The 23,376-nt window shown below is 46.1% G+C and overlaps 1 protein-coding gene across 1 annotated transcript in view; it reads left to right on the top strand.

Annotated features, from left to right (window-relative positions):
* Nucleotides 1-23,376, top strand: part of LOC121285072 (anion exchange protein 3-like) — a 178,421-nt gene that overhangs the window by 65,931 nt on the left and 89,114 nt on the right. The window contains exons 7-8 of the mRNA XM_041201194.1: nucleotides 21,015-21,151; nucleotides 21,886-22,066. Of these exons, the coding sequence (XP_041057128.1) occupies nucleotides 21,015-21,151; nucleotides 21,886-22,066 (318 nt within the window). The remainder of the gene's footprint in view (nucleotides 1-21,014; nucleotides 21,152-21,885; nucleotides 22,067-23,376) is intronic.

Consider the following 23,376-nt stretch of genomic DNA (forward strand, 5'->3'; position numbering starts at 1 on the left):
CATCTTCCCCTCTGGTTCTCTTGCCAATTCTCTTAAATCTGTGTCCTCTGATTACAGACCCTGTGAACAGAGGAAAAAGTTTTGCCTTATTTACTCTAGCAAAACACATCATAATTTGGACATCCAGTAAAACTCCCCTTAACCTTCTCTGCTCGAAGGAGAACAATCCCAGCTTCTCTAGTCTCTCCACATTAACTGAAGTCTCTCATCTCTGGAACCATTCTGGTAAATTTCTGCACATCTCCAGGGTCTTGTCATCCTTCCTAGAGTCTGGTGCCCCAGAATTGGACACAATACTCCAGCTGAGGCCTGACCAGTGACTTAGAAAGGTTTAACAATGTCTGAGAATTAATGTTAAGAATCGTCTCAGAAAAGAATAGCAGATACCTGGGAGTGAGTTACAGACTGGAATCTGATCCAGAGGTGTTTGGTTGGTCTATATTTATAATAACAGACACTGGGAGTGAGTTAGAAGCTGGTACCAAATCAAGGGATTCGGGTGATTTATGAATAGAATAACATACCAGGGACTGATTACAGACTAAAATCTAAATGAGAGGTTTGGATGGTTTACATATAGAGTAACAGATGCCCGGGAGTGAGTTAGAAGCTGGTATCTAATCAAAGGGTTCAGGTGATTTATATATACAATAACAGATACCCAGGAGTGAGTTACAGACTGGAATCTAATTAAGGAGTTCAGGGTGGTTTATATATAGAATAACAAGCACTGGGGAATGAGTTTCAGACTGGAATTTAATCAAAGGGTTTGGGATTAGTATATAGAATAACAGATACCCAGGAGTCAGTTACAGGCTTTTTAAAATTTCATTCATGGGATGTGGGCTTCGCTGGCTGGGCCAGCATTTATTACCCATCCCTAGTTGCCCTTCAGAAGGTGAGCTGCCTTCTTGAACTGCTGCAGTCAATGTGGTGTAGGTACACCCACAGTGCTGTTAAGAAGAGTGTTCCAGGATTTTGACCCAGCGACAGTGAAGGAACGTTGATATATTTCCAAGTCAGGATGGTGAGTGACTTGGAGGGGAACATCCAGGTGTTGGTGTTCCCATCTATCTGCCGCCCTTGTCCTTCTCGATGGTAGTGGTCATGAGTTTGGAAGGTATTGTCGAAGGAGCCTTGATGAATTCCTGCAGTGCATCTTGTAGATGATACACACTGCTGCTACTGTGTATCGGTGGTAGAGGGAGTGAATGTTTGTGGATGGGGTGCCTGTCTAGTGGGCTGCTTTGTCCTCGATGGTGTCAAGCTTCTTGAGTGTTGTTGGAGCTGCACTCATCCAGGTAAGTGGGGAGTATTCCATCACACTCCTGACTTGTACCTTGTAGGTGGTGGACAAGCTTTGGGGAATCAAGAGGTGAGTTACTCACCGCAGGATTCCTAGCCTCTGACCTGCTCTTGTAACCACAGTATTTATATGGCTGGTCCAGTTCAGTTTCTGGTCAATGGTAACTCGTAGGATGTTGTTAGTGGGGGATTCAGTGATGGTAATGCCATTGAACATCAAAGGGCAATAGTTGGATTCTCTCTTGTTGGCGATGGTCATTGCCTGACACTTGTGTGATGCGAATGTTATTTGCCACTTGTCAGCCCAAGCCTGCATATTGTCCAGGTCTTGCTGCATTTGGACATGGACTGCTTCAGTATCTGAGGAGTCATGAATGGTGCTGAACATCGTGGAATCATCAGCGAACATCCCCACTTCTGACCTTATGATGGAATGAAATGTCATTGATGAAACAGTGAAGATGTTTGGGCCAAGGACACTACCCTGAGGAAACTCCTGTGGTCCTGAGATGACTGAACTCCAATAGCCACAACCATCTTCCTTTGTGCTAGATATTACTCCATCCAGTGGAGAGTTTTCCCCCTGATTCACATTGACTCCAGTTTTGCTAGGGCTCTTTGATGCCACACTTGGTCAAATGCTGCCTTGATATCAAAGGAGTCACTTGCACCTCGCCTCAGAGGTCAGGAGCTGAGTGGCCCTGGCGGAACCCAAACTGAACATCAGCAAGCAGGTTATTGCTAAGCAAGTGCTGCTTGATAGCACTATTGATGACCCCTTCCATTACTTTACTGATGGTGGACAGCAGACTGATGGGGTGGTAATTGGCCAGGTTGGATTTGTCCTGCTTCTTGTGTACAGGACATACCTGGGCAATTTTCCACATTGCCGGGTAGATGCCAGTGTTGTAGCTGTACTGGAACAGCTTGGCTAGGGGCCTGACAAGTTCTGGAGCACAGGTCTTCAGTACTATTGCTGGAATATTGTCAGGGCCCATAGCCTTTGCAGTATCCAGTGCCTTCAGCCATTTCTTGATATCACGTGGAGTGAATTAAATTGTTTAATTGACCACCAACATTCACGACTGGATGTGGCAGGACTGCAGAGCTTAGATCTGATCCGTGGGTTGTGGGATCACTTAGCTCCATCTCTTGCTACTTGTGCTGTTTGGCACACAAGTAGTCCTGTGCTGTAGCTTCACCAGGTTGACACCTCATTTTTAGGTATGTCTGGTGCTGCTCCTGGCATGTCCTGCACTCTTCATTGAACCAGAGTTGATCCCCTAGCTTGATGGTAATGGTAGAGTGGGGGATATGCCAGGCCATGAGGTTATAAATTATGTTCAAGTACAATTCTGCTGCTGCCCACAGCACCTCAGTCTTGAGTTGCTAGATCTGTTTGAAATCTATCCCATTTAGCACGGTGGTAGTGCCACACAACACGATGGAGGGTATCCACAATGTGAAGGCAGGACTTTGTCTCCACAATGACTGTGTGGTGGTCACTCCTACCGATACTGTCATGGACAGATGCATCTGCAGCAGGCGGGTTGGTGAGAATGAGGTCAAGTATGTTTTTCCCTCTTGTTGGTTGCCTCCACATCTGCCACAGACTCAGTTTAGTAGCTATGTCATTTAGGACTCAGCCAGCTCGGTCAGTAGTGGTGATACCGAGCCACTCTTGATAATGGACATTGAAGTCCCCCACCCAGAGTACATTCTGCACCCTTGCCGCCCTCAGTGCTTCCTCCAAGTGGTGTTCAACATGGAGGAGCACAGATTCATCAGCTGAGGGAGGGGGGTACGTGGTAATCAGCAGGAGGTTTCCCTGCCCATGTTTGGCCTGATGTCTTCATGGGGCCCGAAGTCGATGTTGAGGACTCCCAGGGCAACTCCCTCCTGACTGGTGGTGTCTGGGACATTATCTGTAGGTATGATGCTGTGGGGATGACTATGTCAGGCTGTTGCCAGACTTGTCTGTGAGATGGCTCTCCCAATTGTGGCACAAGCCCCCAGATGTTAGTAAGGAGGACTTTGCAGGATCGGCAGGGCTGAGCCACCACTACCCCATCATGATCAAACTCATTGATATATCAATATATAAATTGCTTCATGTCCTCAATGTGCAAGATTTATGTAGCTATCTCTGTGTGTCACACTGTGCAGTAAACACAGCTCTCCCTGTATAACACACTGTGCAGTACACAGAGCTCTCCCTGTATAACACACTGTGCAGTACACACAGCTCTCCCTGTATAACACAATGTGCAGTACACACATCTCTCCCTGTATAACACACTGCAGTACACACAGCTCTCCCTGTATAACACACTGTGCAGTACACACAGCTCTCCCTGTGTAACACACTGTGCAGTACACACAGCTCTCCCTGTGTAACACACTGTGCAGTAAACACATCTCTCCCTGTGTAACACACTGTGCAGTAAACACATCTCTCCCTGTGTATCACACTGTGCAATACACACAGCTCTCCCTGTATAACACACTGTCCAGTACACACAGCTTTCCCTGTGTAACACACTGTGCAGTACACACATCTCTCCCTGTATAACACAATGTGCAGTACACACAGCTCTCCCTGTGTAACACACTGTGCAGTAAACACATCTCTCCCTGTGTAACACACTGTGCAGTACACACAGCTCTCCCTGTATAACACACTGTGCAGTACACACAGCTCTACCTGTGTATCACACTGTGCAGTAAACACATCTCTCCCTGTGTAACACACTGTGCAGTACACACAGCGATACCTTTGTAACACACTGTGCAGTACACACAGCTCTACCTGTGTAACACACTGTGCAGTACACACAGCTCTCCCTGTATAACACACTGTGCAGTACACACAGCTCTCCCTGTGTAACACACTGTGCAGTAAACATATCTCTCCCTGTGTATCACACTGTGCAGTAAACACAGCTTTACCTGTTTAACACACTGTGCAGTACACACAGCTCTCCCTGTGTAACACACTGTGCAGTACACAGATCTCTCCCTGTATAACACACTGTGCAGTACACACAGCTCTACCTGTGTAACACACTGTGCAGTAAACACATCTCTCCCTGTATAGCACACTGTGCAGTACACACAGCTCTACCTGTGTAACACACTGTGCAGTACACACAACTCTCCCTGTGTAACACACTGTGCAGTACACACAGGTCTCCCTGTATAACACACTGTGCAGTACACACAGCTCTACCTGTGTATCACGGTGTGCACTACACAAAGCTCTCCCTGTGTAACACACTGTGCAGTACATACAGATCTCCCTGTATAACACACTGTGCAGTACACACAGCTCTCCCTGTGTAACACACTGTGCAGTAAACATATCTCTCCCTGTATAACACACTGTGCAGTACACACAGCTTTACCTGTTTAACACACTGTGCAGTACACACAGCTCTCCCTGTGTAACACACTGTGCAGTACACAGATCTCTCCCTGTATAACACACTGTGCAGTACACACAGATCTCCCTGTATAACACACTGTGCAGTACACACATCCCTCGCTGTGTAACAGTGTTCTGTACACACAGCTCTCTCTGCGTAACTCACTGTTCTGTACACACATCTCTCCCTGTGTAACACACTGTGCAGTACACACAGCTCTCCCTGTATAACACACTGTGCAGTACACAGAGCTCTCCCTGTATAACACACTGTGCAGTACACAGAGCTCTACCTGTATAACACACTGTCCAGTACACACATCTCTCCCTGTATAACACACTGTCCAGTACACACAGCTCTCCCAGTATAACACACTGTGCAGTAAACACAGCTCTACCTGTGTATCACACTGTGCAGTTCACAGAGCTCTCCCTGTATAACACACTGTGCAGTACACACAGCTCTCCCTGTGTAACACACTGTGCAGTAAACACAGCTCTACCTGTGTATCACACTTTGCAGTACACACAGCTCTCCCTGTATAACACACTGTCCAGTACACACATCTCTCCCTGTATAACACACTGTCCAGTACACACAGCTCTCCCAGTATAACACACTGTGCAGTAAACACAGCTCTACCTGTGTATCACACTGTGCAGTTCACAGAGCTCTCCCTGTATAACACACTGTGCAGTACACACAGCTCTCCCTGTGTAACACACTGTGCAGTAAACACAGCTCTACCTGTGTATCACACTTTGCAGTACACACGGCTCTCCCTGTATAGCACACTGTGCAGTACACAGAGCTCTCCCTGTATAACACACTGTGCAGTACACACAGCTCTCCCTGTGTAACACACTGTGCAGTAAACACAGCTCTACCTGTGTATCACACTGTGCAGTACACACAGCTCTCCCTGTATAACACACTGTGCAGTACACAGAGCTCTCCTTGTGTAACACACTGTACAGTACACACATCCCTCGCTGTGTAACACAGTGTTCTGTACACACAGCTCTCCCTGTGTAACACACTGTGCAGTAAACACAGCTCTACCTGTGTATCACACTGTGCAGTACACACAGCTCTCCCTGTATAACACACTGTGCAGTACACACAACTCTCCCTGTATAACACACTGTGCAGTAAACACAGCTCTACCTGTGTATCACAATGTGCAGTACACACAGCTCTACCTGTGTGTCACACTGTGCAGTACACACAGTTCTCCCTGTTTAACACACTGTGCAGTACACAGAGCTCTCCTTGTGTAACACACTGTGCAGTACACAGATCTCTCCCTGTATAACACACTGTGCAGTACACACAGATCTCCCTGTATAACACACTGTGCAGTACACACATCCCTCGCTGTGTAACAGTGTTCTGTACACACAGCTCTCTCTGCGTAACTCACTGTTCTGTACACACATCTCTCCCTGTGTAACACACTGTGCAGTACACACAGCTCTACCTGTGTATCACACTTTGCAGTACACACAGCTCTCCCTGTGTAACACACTGTGCAGTACACACAGCGATACCTTTGTAACACACTGTGCAGTACACACAGCTCTACCTGTGTAACACACTGTGCAGTACACACAGCTCTCCCTGTATAACACACTGTGCAGTACACACAGCTCTCCCTGTGTAACACACTGTGCAGTAAACATATCTCTCCCTGTGTATCACACTGTGCAGTAAACACAGCTTTATCTGTTTAACACACTGTGCAGTACACACAGCTCTCCCTGTGTAACACACTGTGCAGTACACAGATCTCTCCCTGTATAACACACTGTGCAGTACACACAGCTCTACCTGTGTAACACACTGTGCAGTAAACACATCTCTCCCTGTATAGCACACTGTGCAGTACACACAGCTCTACCTGTGTAACACACTGTGCAGTACACACAACTCTCCCTGTGTAACACACTGTGCAGTACACACAGGTCTCCCTGTATAACACACTGTGCAGTACACACAGCTCTACCTGTGTATCACGGTGTGCACTACACAAAGCTCTCCCTGTGTAACACACTGTGCAGTACATACAGATCTCCCTGTATAACACACTGTGCAGTACACACAGCTCTCCCTGTGTAACACACTGTGCAGTAAACATATCTCTCCCTGTATAACACACTGTGCAGTACACACAGCTTTACCTGTTTAACACACTGTGCAGTACACACAGCTCTCCCTGTGTAACACACTGTGCAGTACACAGATCTCTCCCTGTATAACACACTGTGCAGTACACACAGATCTCCCTGTATAACACACTGTGCAGTACACACATCCCTCGCTGTGTAACAGTGTTCTGTACACACAGCTCTCTCTGCGTAACTCACTGTTCTGTACACACATCTCTCCCTGTGTAACACACTGTGCAGTACACACAGCTCTCCCTGTATAACACACTGTGCAGTACACAGAGCTCTCCCTGTATAACACACTGTGCAGTACACAGAGCTCTACCTGTATAACACACTGTCCAGTACACACATCTCTCCCTGTATAACACACTGTCCAGTACACACAGCTCTCCCAGTATAACACACTGTGCAGTAAACACAGCTCTACCTGTGTATCACACTGTGCAGTTCACAGAGCTCTCCCTGTATAACACACTGTGCAGTACACACAGCTCTCCCTGTGTAACACACTGTGCAGTAAACACAGCTCTACCTGTGTATCACACTTTGCAGTACACACAGCTCTCCCTGTATAACACACTGTCCAGTACACACATCTCTCCCTGTATAACACACTGTCCAGTACACACAGCTCTCCCAGTATAACACACTGTGCAGTAAACACAGCTCTACCTGTGTATCACACTGTGCAGTTCACAGAGCTCTCCCTGTATAACACACTGTGCAGTACACACAGCTCTCCCTGTGTAACACACTGTGCAGTAAACACAGCTCTACCTGTGTATCACACTTTGCAGTACACACGGCTCTCCCTGTATAACACACTGTGCAGTACACAGAGCTCTCCCTGTATAACACACTGTGCAGTACACACAGCTCTCCCTGTGTAACACACTGTGCAGTAAACACAGCTCTACCTGTGTATCACACTGTGCAGTACACACAGCTCTCCCTGTATAACACACTGTGCAGTACACAGAGCTCTCCTTGTGTAACACACTGTACAGTACACACATCCCTCGCTGTGTAACACAGTGTTCTGTACACACAGCTCTCCCTGTGTAACACACTGTGCAGTAAACACAGCTCTACCTGTGTATCACACTGTGCAGTACACACAGCTCTCCCTGTATAACACACTGTGCAGTACACACAACTCTCCCTGTATAACACACTGTGCAGTAAACACAGCTCTACCTGTGTATCACAATGTGCAGTACACACAGCTCTACCTGTGTGTCACACTGTGCAGTACACACAGTTCTCCCTGTTTAACACACTGTGCAGTACACAGAGCTCTCCTTGTGTAACACACTGTGCAGTACACACATCCCTCGCTGTGTAACACAGTGTTCTGTACACACAGCTCTCTCTGCGTAACTCACTGTTCTGTACACACATCTCTCCCTCTGTAACACACTTCTGTACACACAATTCTCCCTGTGTAACACACTCTTTAGTGCATACACTGGTGCCCTTCGTACACTGTAAGTTTTCAGTAAGACCCACTGTGGTGCCTGCACTTTGCTCACACACCCTGTCATTACAGCTTTCCAGAACACTATAATTCATACAGCTGGTACACTGTAATGTCACCGTGCTCTGCTGCACAACCCCAACAGATGGATGTGTATTAACAATCTGAAACCCCTGCTTCTACTCACTGATATTTATATAATAAAAAATCAAACACTCCCAGGACAGCTACAGCACGGGGTTAGATACAGAGTAAAGCTCCCTCTACACTGTCCCCATCAAACTCCCAGGACAGGTACATCATATGGTTAGGTATAGAGTAAAGCTCCCTCCACACTGTCCCCATCAAACACTCCCAGGACAGGAGCAACATGGGGTTACATACAGAGTAAAGCTCCCTCCACACGGTCCCCATCAAACACTCCCAGGACAGGTGCAGCACAGGGTTAGATACAGAGTAGAGCTACCTCTATACTGTCCCCATCAAACACTCCCAGGACAGGTACAGCACCACATTAGATATAGAGTAAAGCTCCCTCAACACTGTCCCCATCAAACACTCCCAGGACAGGTACAGCACGGGGTTAGATACAGAGTGAAGCTGTCTCTACACTTTCCGCATCAAATGATCCCAGGTCAGATACATCATGGAGTTAGGTACAGAGTCAGGTTTATAGGAAACTTCCCAGTATCATTTGTAGAGTTTGGAGTGGAAACCAGGGAAAGAGAATTCTTGGATTGCTGCTGGACCGTTCATTATGCATCCTTTGGTCTTGAAAATTGCTCTGGGGGTGGAAATTGCCTGATTCATTCTGGATCCAATTTGAGGCATGTTATGGCTTATTTTATATTCTGGATGGAAGCAAAATAATGAGCAAAATAGCCCCCCTGGCTACTTGCAAAATTTTGTGACTCCGTTTTATCTTGCACCATTATGCTTTTTGTCAGTTATTCTCTCCTGCCTTCAACTCTATCACAGACCTTCCATTTTGTTCTTTCTCCTTTGCCCTTGCTCTGTGTCTCTGTACATTCTCAAAACCTGTCACACCTCTAACTTTTCCAGTCCTGCTGAAAGGTTATCGACCTGAGTCCTTAACTCTGCTTCTCTCTCCATCGATGCTGCCAGATCTACTCAATATTTCAGGCAACTCCTACTTTTATTCCAGGAATGCATCAGCCAGAGATGGAAACCCCTAATTCCAAAGTCTGGCCAGACCCAGGTATCCCCACAACCCTACTGCATGGCTGACAGCGGGGAGGGGTGTCAGATCCTGAATGGAGGTGCTCACCTTAGTGTTATTCCATGTATCAACTAACCGTGTAGCTTGTAAGATTTTGGGGGCTCTGCCCACTTTAAGCAACAGACTTGGCAGCAAAACTTTCTTGTGAATCAACTTTATTGAGACAAAGTCAGGAAAAGTTTATTAAGTTCTCGAATAAACAATGTCAACAAACTTGGGCAGTGTGTTACAGTTAACACAAAATATACTCCCATGTCGAGAGCCGGGCAGCAGAGCACACAATATGATTTGTCTCACAGCTTAGGTATTTTAGCCTTTGAGCCTCTTTCTCTTTCTCTCCCTCTCTCTCTCTCTCTCTCCCTCCTTTCTCCTGTCTTGCTTTATTTTTCTCTCTTTGTTGGCTTTTCTCTCCACTGCCAAGAAGACAAACTCAGGACATCCTTTATTCTGGCTGTAACCCAATTAACCCTTCGCTCACCCTAGTCATCTTCAGCTCCATGTGTAAGGACACTTTCCTTGACCAACCAGGAATAGTTTACATGGCTGTTGCTAGCCTTACATATTTATGTTAATAATATCCTTTCAATGTCAATGCTTTTACATGCCATGATTCCTTATCTGATAGAGAAAGACATCTACATTCCATTCTCACACAAACAGTTTTTCACAGAATGCTTTCAAGGTCTTGCTGTGAGCAAGCACTTGACATAAACTCCCAGAATCCCTCTACTTGGCATCTTTTCTATACTGTGCTCTACTTATAAGTTTTCTCACTATACTATCCTACAAAGATGGGTATTTGTTGTCAATTGTTAGTAAACTACAAAGTTAGATGTTAGTTTCTTATAATAGCTTTAGATTTTAACAATTAGCAGTCTTGTTAGCAACCTAATAATCTTACAACCCAGTTATATTGCAGCCTGTAACTCAATCTGTTATTCTATATGTAAACTCTGTTACTCTACATATAATACACCCCTTCGAACTTTTCAATTAAATTCCAGCCTGTAACTGCCTCTCAGGTATTTGTTACTCTACATATTAACCATCTTGAATCCCTCGATTAGATTCCTGTCTGTGACATACTCCCAGGTATTTATTATTCTATATAAGCACCCCAAGCCCCTTGATTAGATTCCAGTCTGTAACTCACTCCAGGGTATCTGTTATTCTATATATAAACGCCGAACACCTCAATGATATTTCAGCCTGTAACTTACTCCCGGTTATCTGTTATTCTAAATAAACCACCCAAACCCTTCGATTAGATTCCAGCCTGTAGCTCACTACTGGCAAGCGGTTATTCTAAATATAAATTCCCCAGAATCCCTCGACTAGATTACAGCCTGTAGCTCACTCCCAGGTATCTGTTATTCTATATATAAACGAAATGAACCCCTCGATTAGACCCTAGCCTGTAGCTCACTCCCAGGCTTATATAAACCACCCAAACACCTCAAATAGATCCCAGCCTGTAACTAGTGGCTATCGGTTAGTCTGAATATAAACCCCCCAGAACCCCTCAATTAGATCACAGCCTGTAGCTCACTCTGTTATTCTATATGTAAACTCTGTTACTTGTGTGTATCCAGACCTGCTGAAGGTCTGCTGTGATGTGACCTGAGTTTAATTACTTGCTAACATTGATGAGAAGCATTCCCTTCCTACAATCATTCTTTTCACTTTCTAACAGATGGTCATAGACTTCAGTCCAATTAACTGCAGGCATATAGGTGGCCCAGAGAGGAGACACAGCAATCACATTCAGGAGTTTTCAGAGGTGCTTTATCATAAATTAGTACCAGTTTAAAATAATAAGTTATTGTTCATTATGTCTCAGTGTCAGCTACTGTATATTTTGTTATGACCGGGTGAGGAGGAATGAGCTGGCTCCCCTTTTTTCCAACCCCCTCCATTGGTCGCAACAAAGGTTTGCTTAAAATTGTTTCCCCCGGTTACGTTTTTCCAATCCGAACATATTTACTTTTTAACAAGGAGCCAATCAAACCAGGTTTTCCTGAGTCAAAGAAAGAGTAAGCTTATTCGTCACTAAAATCCAAGGAAAAATAATAAAAGACGCAACACACATTCACACAGCCCAGGCTTGGACTGACAAGTGGCAAGTAACATTCATACCATACAAGTGCCAGGCAATGACCATCTCCAACAAGAGAGAAACTAACCATCGGCCCTTGACGTTCAATGGCATTACCATCAATGAACCCCCCTCTATCAACATCCAGGGGTTACCATTGACCAGAAACTGAACCGGACTAGCCATATAAATACTGTGGCTACAACAGCAGCTCAGAAGCTAGGAATCCTGCGGTGAGTAACTCACCTCCTGACTCCCCAAAGCCTGTCCACCATCTACAAGGCACAAGTCAGGAGTGTGATGGAATACTCCCCACTTGCCTGGATGAGTGCAGTTCCCACAACGTTCAAGAAGCTTGACACCATCCAGGGCAAAGCAGCCAGCTTGACTGGCACCCCATCCACAAACATGCACTCCCTCCACCACCAACATGCAGCAGCAGCAGTGTGTACCATCTACAAGATGCACTGCAGGAATTCACCAAGACTCCTTAGACAGCACCTTCCAAACCCACGATCACTACCATCTAGAAGGACAAAGGCAGCAGATCGATGGGAACACCACTACCCGCAAGTTCCCCTCCAAGTCACTCACCGCCCTGACTTGGAAATATATCGCCGTTCCTTCACATTTGAGGGAAGCGATGGCATAGTGGCAGTGTCGCTGGACTAATAATTCAGAGACCAAGGGTGATTCCCTGGGGACCTGGGTTTGAATCCCATCACAGCAAATTGTGAAAATTGAATTCAATAAAAATCTGGAATTAAAAGTCTAATGATGGCCATGAAACCATTGTCGATTGTTGTAAAAACCCATCTGGCTTAACAATTCCCTTTAGGGAAGGAAATCAGCTGGTCTAGCCTACATGTGATTCTTAACTGCCCTCTGAAATGGCCTAGCAAGCCACTCAGCTGAACAACTACAAAGCCTCAAAAAAGAAATGAAACCAGACGGACAACCCGGCATCGACCTAGGCACCAGAAACATCAACAGCAAACTCAGCCCTGTCGACCTTGCAAGACCTCCTTGTGCCAAAATTGGGAGAGCTGTCTCACAGACTAGTCAAGCAATAGCCTGACATAGTCATCCTCACGGGATCATACCTTACAGATGATGTCCTAGACACCACCGTCACCATCCCTGGCGCCACATGGTATACAGCCAGGAGGGAGTTGTGTTGGGAGTCCTCAACATCGACTCCAGACCCCATGAAATTTCATGGCATCAGGCCAAACATGGGCAAGCAAATCTCCTGCTGATTACATGTACTGCCCTCCTTCAGCTGATGAATCTGTGCTCCTCGATGTTGAACACCACTTGGAGGAAGCACTGAGGGTGGCAAGGGCACAGAATGTACTCTGAGTGGGGGACTTCAATGTCCATCACCAAGACTGGCTCGGTAGCACCACTACTGACCAAGCTAGCCGAGGGCTAAAGAACATAGCATTGGGGGTCTTTGGCAGGTGGTGAGGGAAAAACATACTTGACCTCATCCTCACAAACCTCCCTGTTGCAAATGCATCTGTCCATGACAGTATCGGTAGGAGTGACCACTGCACAGTTGTTATGGAGATGAAGTCCTGTCTTCACATTAAGGATATACTCCATCGGGTCGTCTGGCACTACCACCATGCTAAATGGGATAGATTTCAAACAGATCTAGCAACTCAAGACTGGGCATCTATGATGACTGGGCAGCAGACTTGAACACAATCTGAAACCTCATGCCCTGACATATCCCCACTCTGCCATTATCATCAAGCCAGGGGATCGACACTGGTTCAATGAAGAGTGCAGGAGGACATGCCAGGAGCAGCACCAGGCATGCCTAAAAATGAGGTGTCAACCTGGTGAAACTATAACACAGGACCACTTGCCTGCCAAACAGCATAAGCAGCAAATGATGGACAGAGCTAAGTGATCACACAATCAAGGGATCAGATCTAAGCTCTGCAGTCCTGCCACATGCAGTCATGAATGGTGGTGGACAATTAAACAATTCAATGGTGAAGGAGGCTCCACAAATATCGCCATCCTCAATGTTGGAGGAGCCCAGCACATCAGTGCAAAAGATAAGGCTGAAGCATTTGCTACAATCTTCAGCCAGAAGATCCATGTGGATGATCCATCTCAGCCTCCTCCAGAGGTCCCCAGCATTCTAGGTGCTAGTCTTCGGCCAATTCGATTCACTCCATGTTATATTATATCAAGAAACGGCTGAAGGCACTGGATACTGCAAAGGCTATGGGCCCTGACAATATTCCAGCAATAGTACTGAAGACTTGTGCTCCAGAACTTGCCAGGCTCCTAACCAAGCTGTTCAAGTAAAGCTACAACACTGGCATCTACTCAGCTATGTGGAAAATTGCCCAGGTATGTCCTGTACACAAAAAGCAGGACAAATTCAACCTGGCCAATTACTGTCCCATCAGTCTACTCTCCATCATCAATAAAGTAATGGAAGGGATCATCAACAGTGCTATCAAGCAGCACTTGCTTAGTAATAACCTGCTCACTGACGCCCAGTTTGGGTTCTGCCAGGGCCACTCAGCTCCTGACCTCATTCCAGCCTTGGTTCAAACATGGAAAAAAGAGCTGAACTCCAGAGGTGAGGTGAGAGTGACTGCCCTTGACATCAAGGCAGCATTTGACCGAGTGTGGCATCAAGGAGCCCTAGCAAATCTGGAGTCAATGGGAATTGGGGGAAAACTGTCCACTGGTTGGAATCATACCTAGCACAAAGGAAGGTGGTTGTTGTAGCTGGAGGTCAGTCATCTTGACTTGAGGACATCACTGCAGGAGTTCCTCAGGGCACTGTACTTGGCCCAACCATCTTCAGCTGCTTCATCAATGACCTTCCTTCCATCCTAAGGTCAGAAGTGGGATGTTCGCTAATGATTGCACAATGTTCAGCACCATTTGCAACTCCTCAGATACTGAAGCAGTCCATGTCCAAATGCAGCAAGACCTGGACAATATCCAGGCTTCAGCTGACAAGTGGCAAATAACATTCGCACCACACAAGTGCCAGGTAATAACCATCTCCAACAAGAGAGAATCTAACCATTGCCCCTTGATGTTAAATGGCATTACCATCATTGAGGATTTTATCCCAGTGAGGAGGAAGGATTCTAGGAAGGGGATAAACCCACCATGGTTAACCAAGGAAGTTAAGGATTGTATCAAATTGAAAGAAAAACATACAATGTGGCAAAGCTTAATGGTAAGCCAGAGGATTGGGAATGTTTTAAAAAGCAACAAAAGATGACCAAAAAATAATAAAGTGGGAGAAAATAAACTTTGAGGGTAAACTGGCAAGTAATATAAAAAAGGTTAGTAAGAGCTTCTTTAAACATTTAAAAACTAAGAGAAAGCCCAAAGTGAACATAGGCCCCTTAGAGAACGAGGCTGGGAAAATAATAATGGGTAACCAGAAAATGACAGAGGAGTTGAGTAAGTACTTTTCATCAGTCTTCACAGTTGAAGACACTGAAGATATGGACTGGGTGCAGGTCAATGGGATTAGTGGAATAATATTTCGGCACAGACTAGAAGGCGAATGGCCTGTTTTCTGTGCTGTAGTGTTCTATGGTTCTATGGATAGCATTCCAAAAGTATTAAATAATCAAGGGGCAAAAGAAGGGGAGAAAATAAATACAATGGCCAGAATTTTGACCTTGATGGGTGGGTGGGCCCCACCAGCTCAGCGGCGGGTGGGCAGCTGAATTCTGCCACCGAAGCGGGGTCGGCCGCCATTTTGAGTGGGCGGGCCAATTAAGGCCCCGCCCAGCAGACTGCCCGACGGGAAGTGCTACGTACTCCCTGTGTGAGGGTGGAGGGATTCCCCATCTGTCAAAGTGCGCTCTTTTACACTAAGTGCTGTCTCAGGGAGAGCGCTGAATGTTTAAAAAACTTTAAAAATAGAGGAAGAAAAACTCTATTAATATGTCCCCCTCATGTGACACGGTCACACGAGATGGGACATGTTAATAAATATGAGTGAAACTTTAATAAACTTTTTAAAAACTGAGATGAGACCTCATCCCGCCAGTGGATGAGGGTTTTATCTTTTTTCAGAAGCCCGCTGGGGCTCCTGGCCTGCCCACTAGCCTTAAGGTTGGACGGGCAGGTCTTTCAATGAGCTTAATGATCCTGTCAATGGCCTCAACTCTGGCCAATAACTATCACGAGAGAAAATGTACTAGGCAAACTAATGGGGCTAAAGGCTGATTAGTCCCCTGGATCTGATGGGTTGCATCCTAGGATATTAAAGGAAGTTGTTACACAAATAGTAGATGCACTGGTAGTAATCTTCCAAGAATCCTTAGATTCTGGAAAAGGCCCAGAAGATTGAAAAACTGCCAAAGTAGCACCTTTATTCAAAAAGGAAGGGAGAGAAAAACAATTGACTATAGGCCAGTTAGCTTTACTTCCATCATTGGGAAAGTTTTGGAGTCTATTATAAAGGATGTAATAGCAGAGCATTTAGAAGTGCATAACGTAATCAAGCAGAATCAGCATAGTTTCATGAAGGGGAAATCACCCCTGACAAATTTATTAGAATTCTTTGAGGAAGTAACAAGCAGGACAGATAAAGAGGAACCAGTAGATGTAATATATTTAGATTTCTAAAAGGCATTCAGTAAGGTACTGCACATAAGGCTACTTAATAAGGTAAGAGCCCATGGTCCTGGGAGTAGTATATTAGCATGGACAGAGGATTGGCTAACTAATAGAAGATAGAGAGTTGGGATATGGGGGGTATTTTCAGGATGGCAACCTGTAACAAGTGGAGTGCCACAGGGATCAGTGCTGAGGCCACAATTATTTACAATATATATTAATGACTTGAATGAGGGAAGTGAATGTACCATCGCCAAATTTGCGATGTCACAAAAATAGGTGGGAAGGCAAGTAGTGAGGATGACACCACACCACAGAGAGATATACACAGGTTAAGTGAGTGGACAAAAACTTGGTAGATGAAGTATAGGGCAGGATTTTCAGGTCATCAGGCGGGCGGGTCTGGGAGCGTCCGGGAATCGGTCTGTCACCCACGCTCGGGTGCAATTTCACACTGGCTGGCTGTTAATTGGCCGGCCAGTTTGAAAGGCGCGCTGAGAAGCTCAGCACTTCCGGGATGGGGGGGGGGGGGGGGGGGGGGGGGTGGTGGGGGGAGTCTGAGCATGCGCAGGGGGGGAGCGCGCACTGAAAGTTCCCTGAAGGCAGGAAGCTGCCCCAGGGAGTTGAGGAATTTTAAAATCACAAATAAAGAATGTGCAAAACGTGTCCCCGCGTAGGACTCCCTCATACGAACAAGGACGTAGGAAAATGCTGTCAAAACATTCTTTTAAAATTAATGTTGGAAACCTCATCACGCCCGTGGATGAGGTTTCCTAAAAAATCCAAAGGCCACCTGGCCAGTTCGCCCAGCTGCCAACCATAAGGTTGGGCAGGCAGTGAAAAATAGCTTTAAATGACTTGATCAATGGGCTTCATAGCCCTCTCAGTCGTCAGAGGGAGCGCTGCCGACTCTTGCACCCGCCCGCCCAGCCCGACATATTGCGTGAGTGCACGATAACATCGGGAAGCTCGTCCAACGTCATCATGCGCTCTTTACGCCCAATCGGGTCAGGCACGATCCCGCCTGCAACACATAAAATCCTGTCCATAATGCGAGAAAATGTGAGGTTATGCACTTTGGCAGGGAAGAATAGAAGAGCTGAATATTTTTTAAATGGGGAAAGACTGAAGAAAGCTGCAGCACAGAGGGATTTGGGGGTCCTAGTGCATGAATCACAAAAAGCTAACATACAAGTTCAGCAGGTAATAGGGAAGGTAAGTGAAATGTTGGCCTTTAATTCAAAGGGAATAGAGTATACAAATAGGAAAGTCTTGCTAAAACTATACAAGGCACTAGTTAGACTAGTTACATCTAGAATACTGTGAACAGTTTTGGTCCCCTTATCTAAGGAAAGATATCCTGGCATTGGAGGCAGTCCAGAGAAGGTTCACTAGGTTGATCCCAGGTATGGAGGGATTTTCTTACGAGGAGAGGTTGAGTAGGTTGGGCCTGTACTCATTGGAGTTTAGAAGAATGAGAGGCAATCTTATTGAACCATATAAGTTTCTTAGGAAGCTTAACAGGGTAGATGCTGTTTCCCCTTGTGGGAGAGTCTAGGAGCAGAGGGTATAATCTCAGAGTCACTGGTCACCCATTTAAAACAGGCGAGGAGGAATTTCTTCTCTTAGAAGGTAGTGAATCTGTGGAATTCTTTACCACAGAGGGCTGTAGAGGCTGAGATAGACAGATTTTTAATCAATAAGGAAATCAAGGGTTATGGGGAAAAGGCAAGAAAGTGGAGTTGAGGATTATCAGATCAGCCATGATCTCATTGAATAGTGAAGCAGACTCGTTGGGCCGAATGGCCTAATTCTGCTCCCATGTCTTATGGTCTTACCACTGAACCCTCCACTATCAACATCCTGGAGGTTACCATTGACCAGAAACTGAACTGGACTAGCTATATGAGAACTGTGGCTACAAGAGCAGGTCAGAGGCTAGGAATTCTGCAGCGAGTAGCTCACCTCCTAACTGCCCAAAGCCTGTCCACCATCTACAAGGCACAGGTCAGGAGTGTGATGGAATACTCCCCACTTGCCTGGATGAGTGCAGCTCCCAGAACACTCAAGAAGCTTGACACCATCCGGAACAAAGCAGCGCACTTGATTGGCACCCCATCCACAAACATTTACTCCCTCCACCATCGATGCACAGTAGCAGCAGTATGTACCATCTACAAGATGTACTGCAGCAACTCACCCAGGCTGTTTAGGCAGCACCTTACAAATCCACAACCACTACCATCTAGAAGGACAAAGGCAGCAGATAGATGGGAACACCAACACCTGGAAGTTCCCCTCCAAGCCACTCACCATTCTGACTTGGAAATATATTTCCGTTCCTTCACTGTCGCTGGGTCAAAATCCTGGAACTCCCTCCCTAACAGCACTGTGGGTGTACCTACACCACATGGACTGCAGCGGTTCAAGAAGGCAGCTCACCACCACCTTCTCAAGGGGCAATTAGGGATGGGCAATAAATGCTGGCTCAGCCAGCAAAGCCTGCATCCCGTGAATGAATTTTTAAAAATCCTGGAACTCCCTTCCTAAAACACTGTGCCATGAGTCAGCTGTGTAGAGTACACAGGAGTTAAAGGGGAACCATAAACTCCTGTCTGGAGCTGTATGCACTTATGTGTCTCTGTGTCCCTCCTGTACATGTGAAGCACACAACAATTCACTATTGCCTGGTTTAACTGGAGAAATGTTGAAGGAGCCAGTCACTACCCATATAAATAATCCCAGCATTTCCTTCTCATAAACTGTACTTGACTGTGTAGGTTACATGAACAGAATGATTTATTTTAATTGAAGGACCATATTAACATCATCATTACAACCTCCCTGTTGCCTTCCCAACCACCAGCTTAGTTTTGATTCTCTTTCCAATTTCCCTGGCATCCATCCAGATTGGCACAGGAAAAGAACACAGTGGAATCGGATGTTCTTTAACCTCTTAGTTTGCGAATCTACAGAGTCTCCTAATGCAAAACGCCAGCAAGCCTGAGATGAGCAGGAAAACATTTGGGGCACAGCTTCTTCTTCAACTTCCCATGTCTAAGGACACGAGGCAGATGTAACGCTTGCTTATGCCTGTTTTCCCTGGAACAGGTTGCTAGCCTGAAGCCAGAAGCTATGTCTTCAGGGGCACCACTCTGCATCAAGCATGGCTGACCAGGAGACTCTCCCACGCCCATCATTGGCCTGTGTTGGAAGGATTTCCAGGATGATAATCGACCTGTCTGGCCACGTTATGAACACGCCTTCCTCAGCCATCAAGCCCTGGGTGGGACTTGAACCCGGAGCTTTTTGCTCTGAGGCAGGGCCACTACCCACTGCACCACAAGGCTTCATGCTGGGAATATCAGGCTGATGAAATTTAATGGATTATAAGGAGGAGAGACTGAGGGAGAAAAGAACTTTGGAGATCTCAGAGTAATGAGTTAGTTTATACAGTATAGGGAGAAGTCATTTGGCTCGTTGTGTCTGTGTCAGTCATTTGAATGATTAGCTCCAATCCCCCTGCTCTTTCCCCATAGCCCTACAATTTTGTTTCCATGCAGTGTGAATGAATGGGAAGGAATTTGGGACCATTGGGATTGTGCACAATGGGAGTGAATGGGATCGAGTTTGCTTTATTGGAATGTTATACAATATGAGTGAACAGAGGAAGGTGCTGGGTCCATTGAGGTTCTATACAAGGCTTGTGAATGAGAAGGAGTTTGATCCAATGGGATTCTGTACAATGGGAGTGAATGGGAAAGGTTTGGGTCCATTTGGATTCTATGCAGTGGGAGTGAATTAGAAGGGGTTTGAGTCCATTAGATTAGGTACAGCAGAGTCAGATAAAGAGGAAAACTCCACCTGCTCTGCCCAACATAGAGAAAGTGAACAAAAAGCGATGTATTAATTAGGATTACACGCAATATTTTATGCGAAGGGTCTGGTCCACATAACCCTTTCGAATCCTGGTCGTAGCTGGATAGCAACCCTCTCTGACTTCCTGAAGACAACATTTTCCTGTAACTGAAAAGATCCATGTTAACCCAATAGAATTCTCAACCGTGGGAGTGAGCATGATGTGTTACCATGGGAATGCGGGGGGGCAGGGGGGCGGGGGGGCTGAGAATTAAAAAAAGATTTTAATTTATATAGTGCCGTTCATCACCTTGGGATGTTACAAAGTGCTTTAGAACCAATGAGGTACTTTTGAAGTGCAGTCACTGTTATAAAGAATGAAACCTGGCAGTTATTTTATGCACAGCAAGATCCCACAAACAGCAATGAAATAAATGATTAGATAGTTTGTTTTCGTAATGTTAGTTGAGGCATAGATATTGGCCAGGACTCTGAAATTGGCTCTTCTCTGAAATAGTGAAATTGAGGGATCATTTACATCCATCTGAAACAGCAGATGAGGCCTTAGTTTAACGTCATATTCAAAAGACAGCACCTCCGACAGTGCACCACGCCCTCAGTATTGCACTGGGAGTGTCAACCTGGAATTTACACTCAAGTCCCTGGAGTGGGACTTGAACCCACAACCTTCTGACTCTGAGACTGGAGTACTACCCACTGAGGGGGTTAAAAAGACTGAATGCACACAAATCATGCTGATGCTTGCACCTAGGCAAAAGCCTTGATTTATCCAGAAGTTTCCATTCTTCTTTGTCCACAGGCCATCGATTTGAGGACAACCCTGGAGTTCGTCGCCATCTGGTCAAGAAACCGTCAAAAAGCCAAATGAGTAAAGTTAGCATCAAAATCCCCCAAAGCAGCATGAAAAAGACTCGGCTTGACAGAAAACCTCATGAGGTATTGATCATCTTTCTGCTTCTTCACTCTCTCATTGTTCAATGTAACATGACACTCGCATTTAGATAGCGCCTTTCATGGCCTCGGAACATCCTAAAGGGCTTTAAAGCAGATGAAGTACATTTTTGAAGTATAGCCACTGTTGTAATGTAGGAAACACCAATTTGCACACAGCAAGCTCCCACAAACAACACTAAAATAGTGACCAGATAAGTTATTTTTAGTGATGTTGGTTGAGGGATAAATATTGTCCCGGGTCATTGGGAATGAACTCCCTGGCTCTTCCTCGAAATAGAAGCCTTGGGATTTTTTATCTTCCTCTCAGAGGGCAGATGGGGCCTCAGTTTCAACATCTCATCTGAAGGACAGCACCTCTGACAGTGCAGCACTCTCTCTGTCCTGTACTGGGAGTGGCAGTCTGGATTATAGACTCAAGTCTCTGGAGTGCGACTGGATTCATGTATGCAGTAAACGGGAAAGTGTAACTCACTGAGCCACGGTGATGTACTCAAGGCCAGTGCTCCATGAGTCTTGGGTTAAGCCAGCGTTGGACATTTGTGTGTGTGTGGGGCACAGGGAGATGGTGCTTGGGCTACAATGCACTGTTAGCATCTCCTGCCTCCTCACTGCCCCCTCCCCCCCTCCCACCCCCACCAATCTCAAGACAATTTGATTGGACAGCTACATCTCTCTGAGTATTTATTTCACTCCCCCCTTCTCCACCGTTTGTGCAGGTTTTTGTGGAACTGAATGAGTTGGTCATGGGTAAGAACAATGAGATGATGTGGCGGGAGACCGCTCGCTGGATCAAGTTTGAGGAAGACGTGGTATCGGAGACGTACAAGTGGGGCAAACCGCATGTGGCGTCCCTCACATTCCGCAGTCTGCTGGAGCTGAGAAAGACCATTGCACAGGGTGAGAGCTGTTACAGAGTGCATGTTCTGACCTGGCTGCGCTCTGAACTCTTTCTGTTTGACATTAAGCTGAGCTTTCAACTCCAGGTCTTCTCCATCACCAAGACCTCCTACCCCGTCCCTCAGTAATGTTGTCTGTCCACCCTTCTCGGCTGCTTCTGAAACCTCACTTGTGCCTTTGTTACCCCAAGATTTTTTGTATTCCCGCGCCACTTTTCGCCCTCCCTAAACCTGTGTCCATCCAAAACTCTGCTGCCTGTGTCCTAACTGGCAACATCCTGTTGACCCATGCCTCCTGTACACATTGACCTACATTGGCTCTTGGTCTGGCAAAGCCTCTTTTTAAAAAATTCTCCTTTTCTTAAGCCCCTCCACTGCCTCGCCCCTCCCCATCTCTGAAATCCTCACCAGCCCAACAACCCTCTGAGACCTCTGCATTCCTCCAGTTCCAGCTTCTGGTGTATCCCCGGTTTTTAATTACTCAAACATTGGTGGCCGTTCTTTCAGTTGTCTGGACCCCAGGCTCTGGAATTTCCTCCTTAAACGTCTCTGCATCTCTACCTCCCTTTGCCACCACCCACCCAAACCTCACCCTGTTTAAGGCACTTTTTAAAGCTGACATCTTTGACCAAACTTTTGGTGACCTGTCCTAATATCACATTATGTGGCCCAGTGACAACTGCTGTTTGATAGTGCTCCTATGTAGCACCAGAAGACATTTTACTACGATAAAGGTGCTATATATAACTGATTTGCCTAGGTAGCAGAGTTCAAACAGAGCATTTATTGACAGCATTCATGGCAATATTTTGCCTGTTCGCCAGAGAATTCACACAGAAAGGTGTCGAGAGAGAGGAGAGCAGTTGGCCAGGACATGTCAAGCACTGAAATATCTATTCCGATCGCTTTTCCCAAACCTTCCTTTCATCACGAAGGGGTTGGGAATTGTAAATGGAGAGGGTTGGGAGAGGGAATGTGAAGGGGGTGAGAAAAGGATTGGCTGGAATGTAAATAGGGAGAGCGGGGTTTGCAGGGGATAATGTAAATGGGGAGAAGGGTTTGTGGAGGGTTATGTAAATGGTGAAAGAGGTTGGGGGAGAATGTAAATAGGGAGAGCCGGGTTTGCAGGGGATAATGTAAATGGGGAGAAGGGTTTGTGGAGGGTTATGTAAATGGTGAAAGAGGTTGGGGGAGAATGTAAATGGGGAGAGAGAGGTTTGTGGTGGGGAGTGTAAATTGGGAGAGAGGGGTTTGTGGTGGGGAGTGTAAATGGGGAGAGAGGGGTTTGTGGTGGGGAGTGTAAATGGGGAG

This window comes from Carcharodon carcharias, chromosome 12 (assembly GCF_017639515.1).
Source record: "Carcharodon carcharias isolate sCarCar2 chromosome 12, sCarCar2.pri, whole genome shotgun sequence".
Lineage (NCBI taxonomy): Eukaryota > Metazoa > Chordata > Chondrichthyes > Lamniformes > Lamnidae > Carcharodon > Carcharodon carcharias.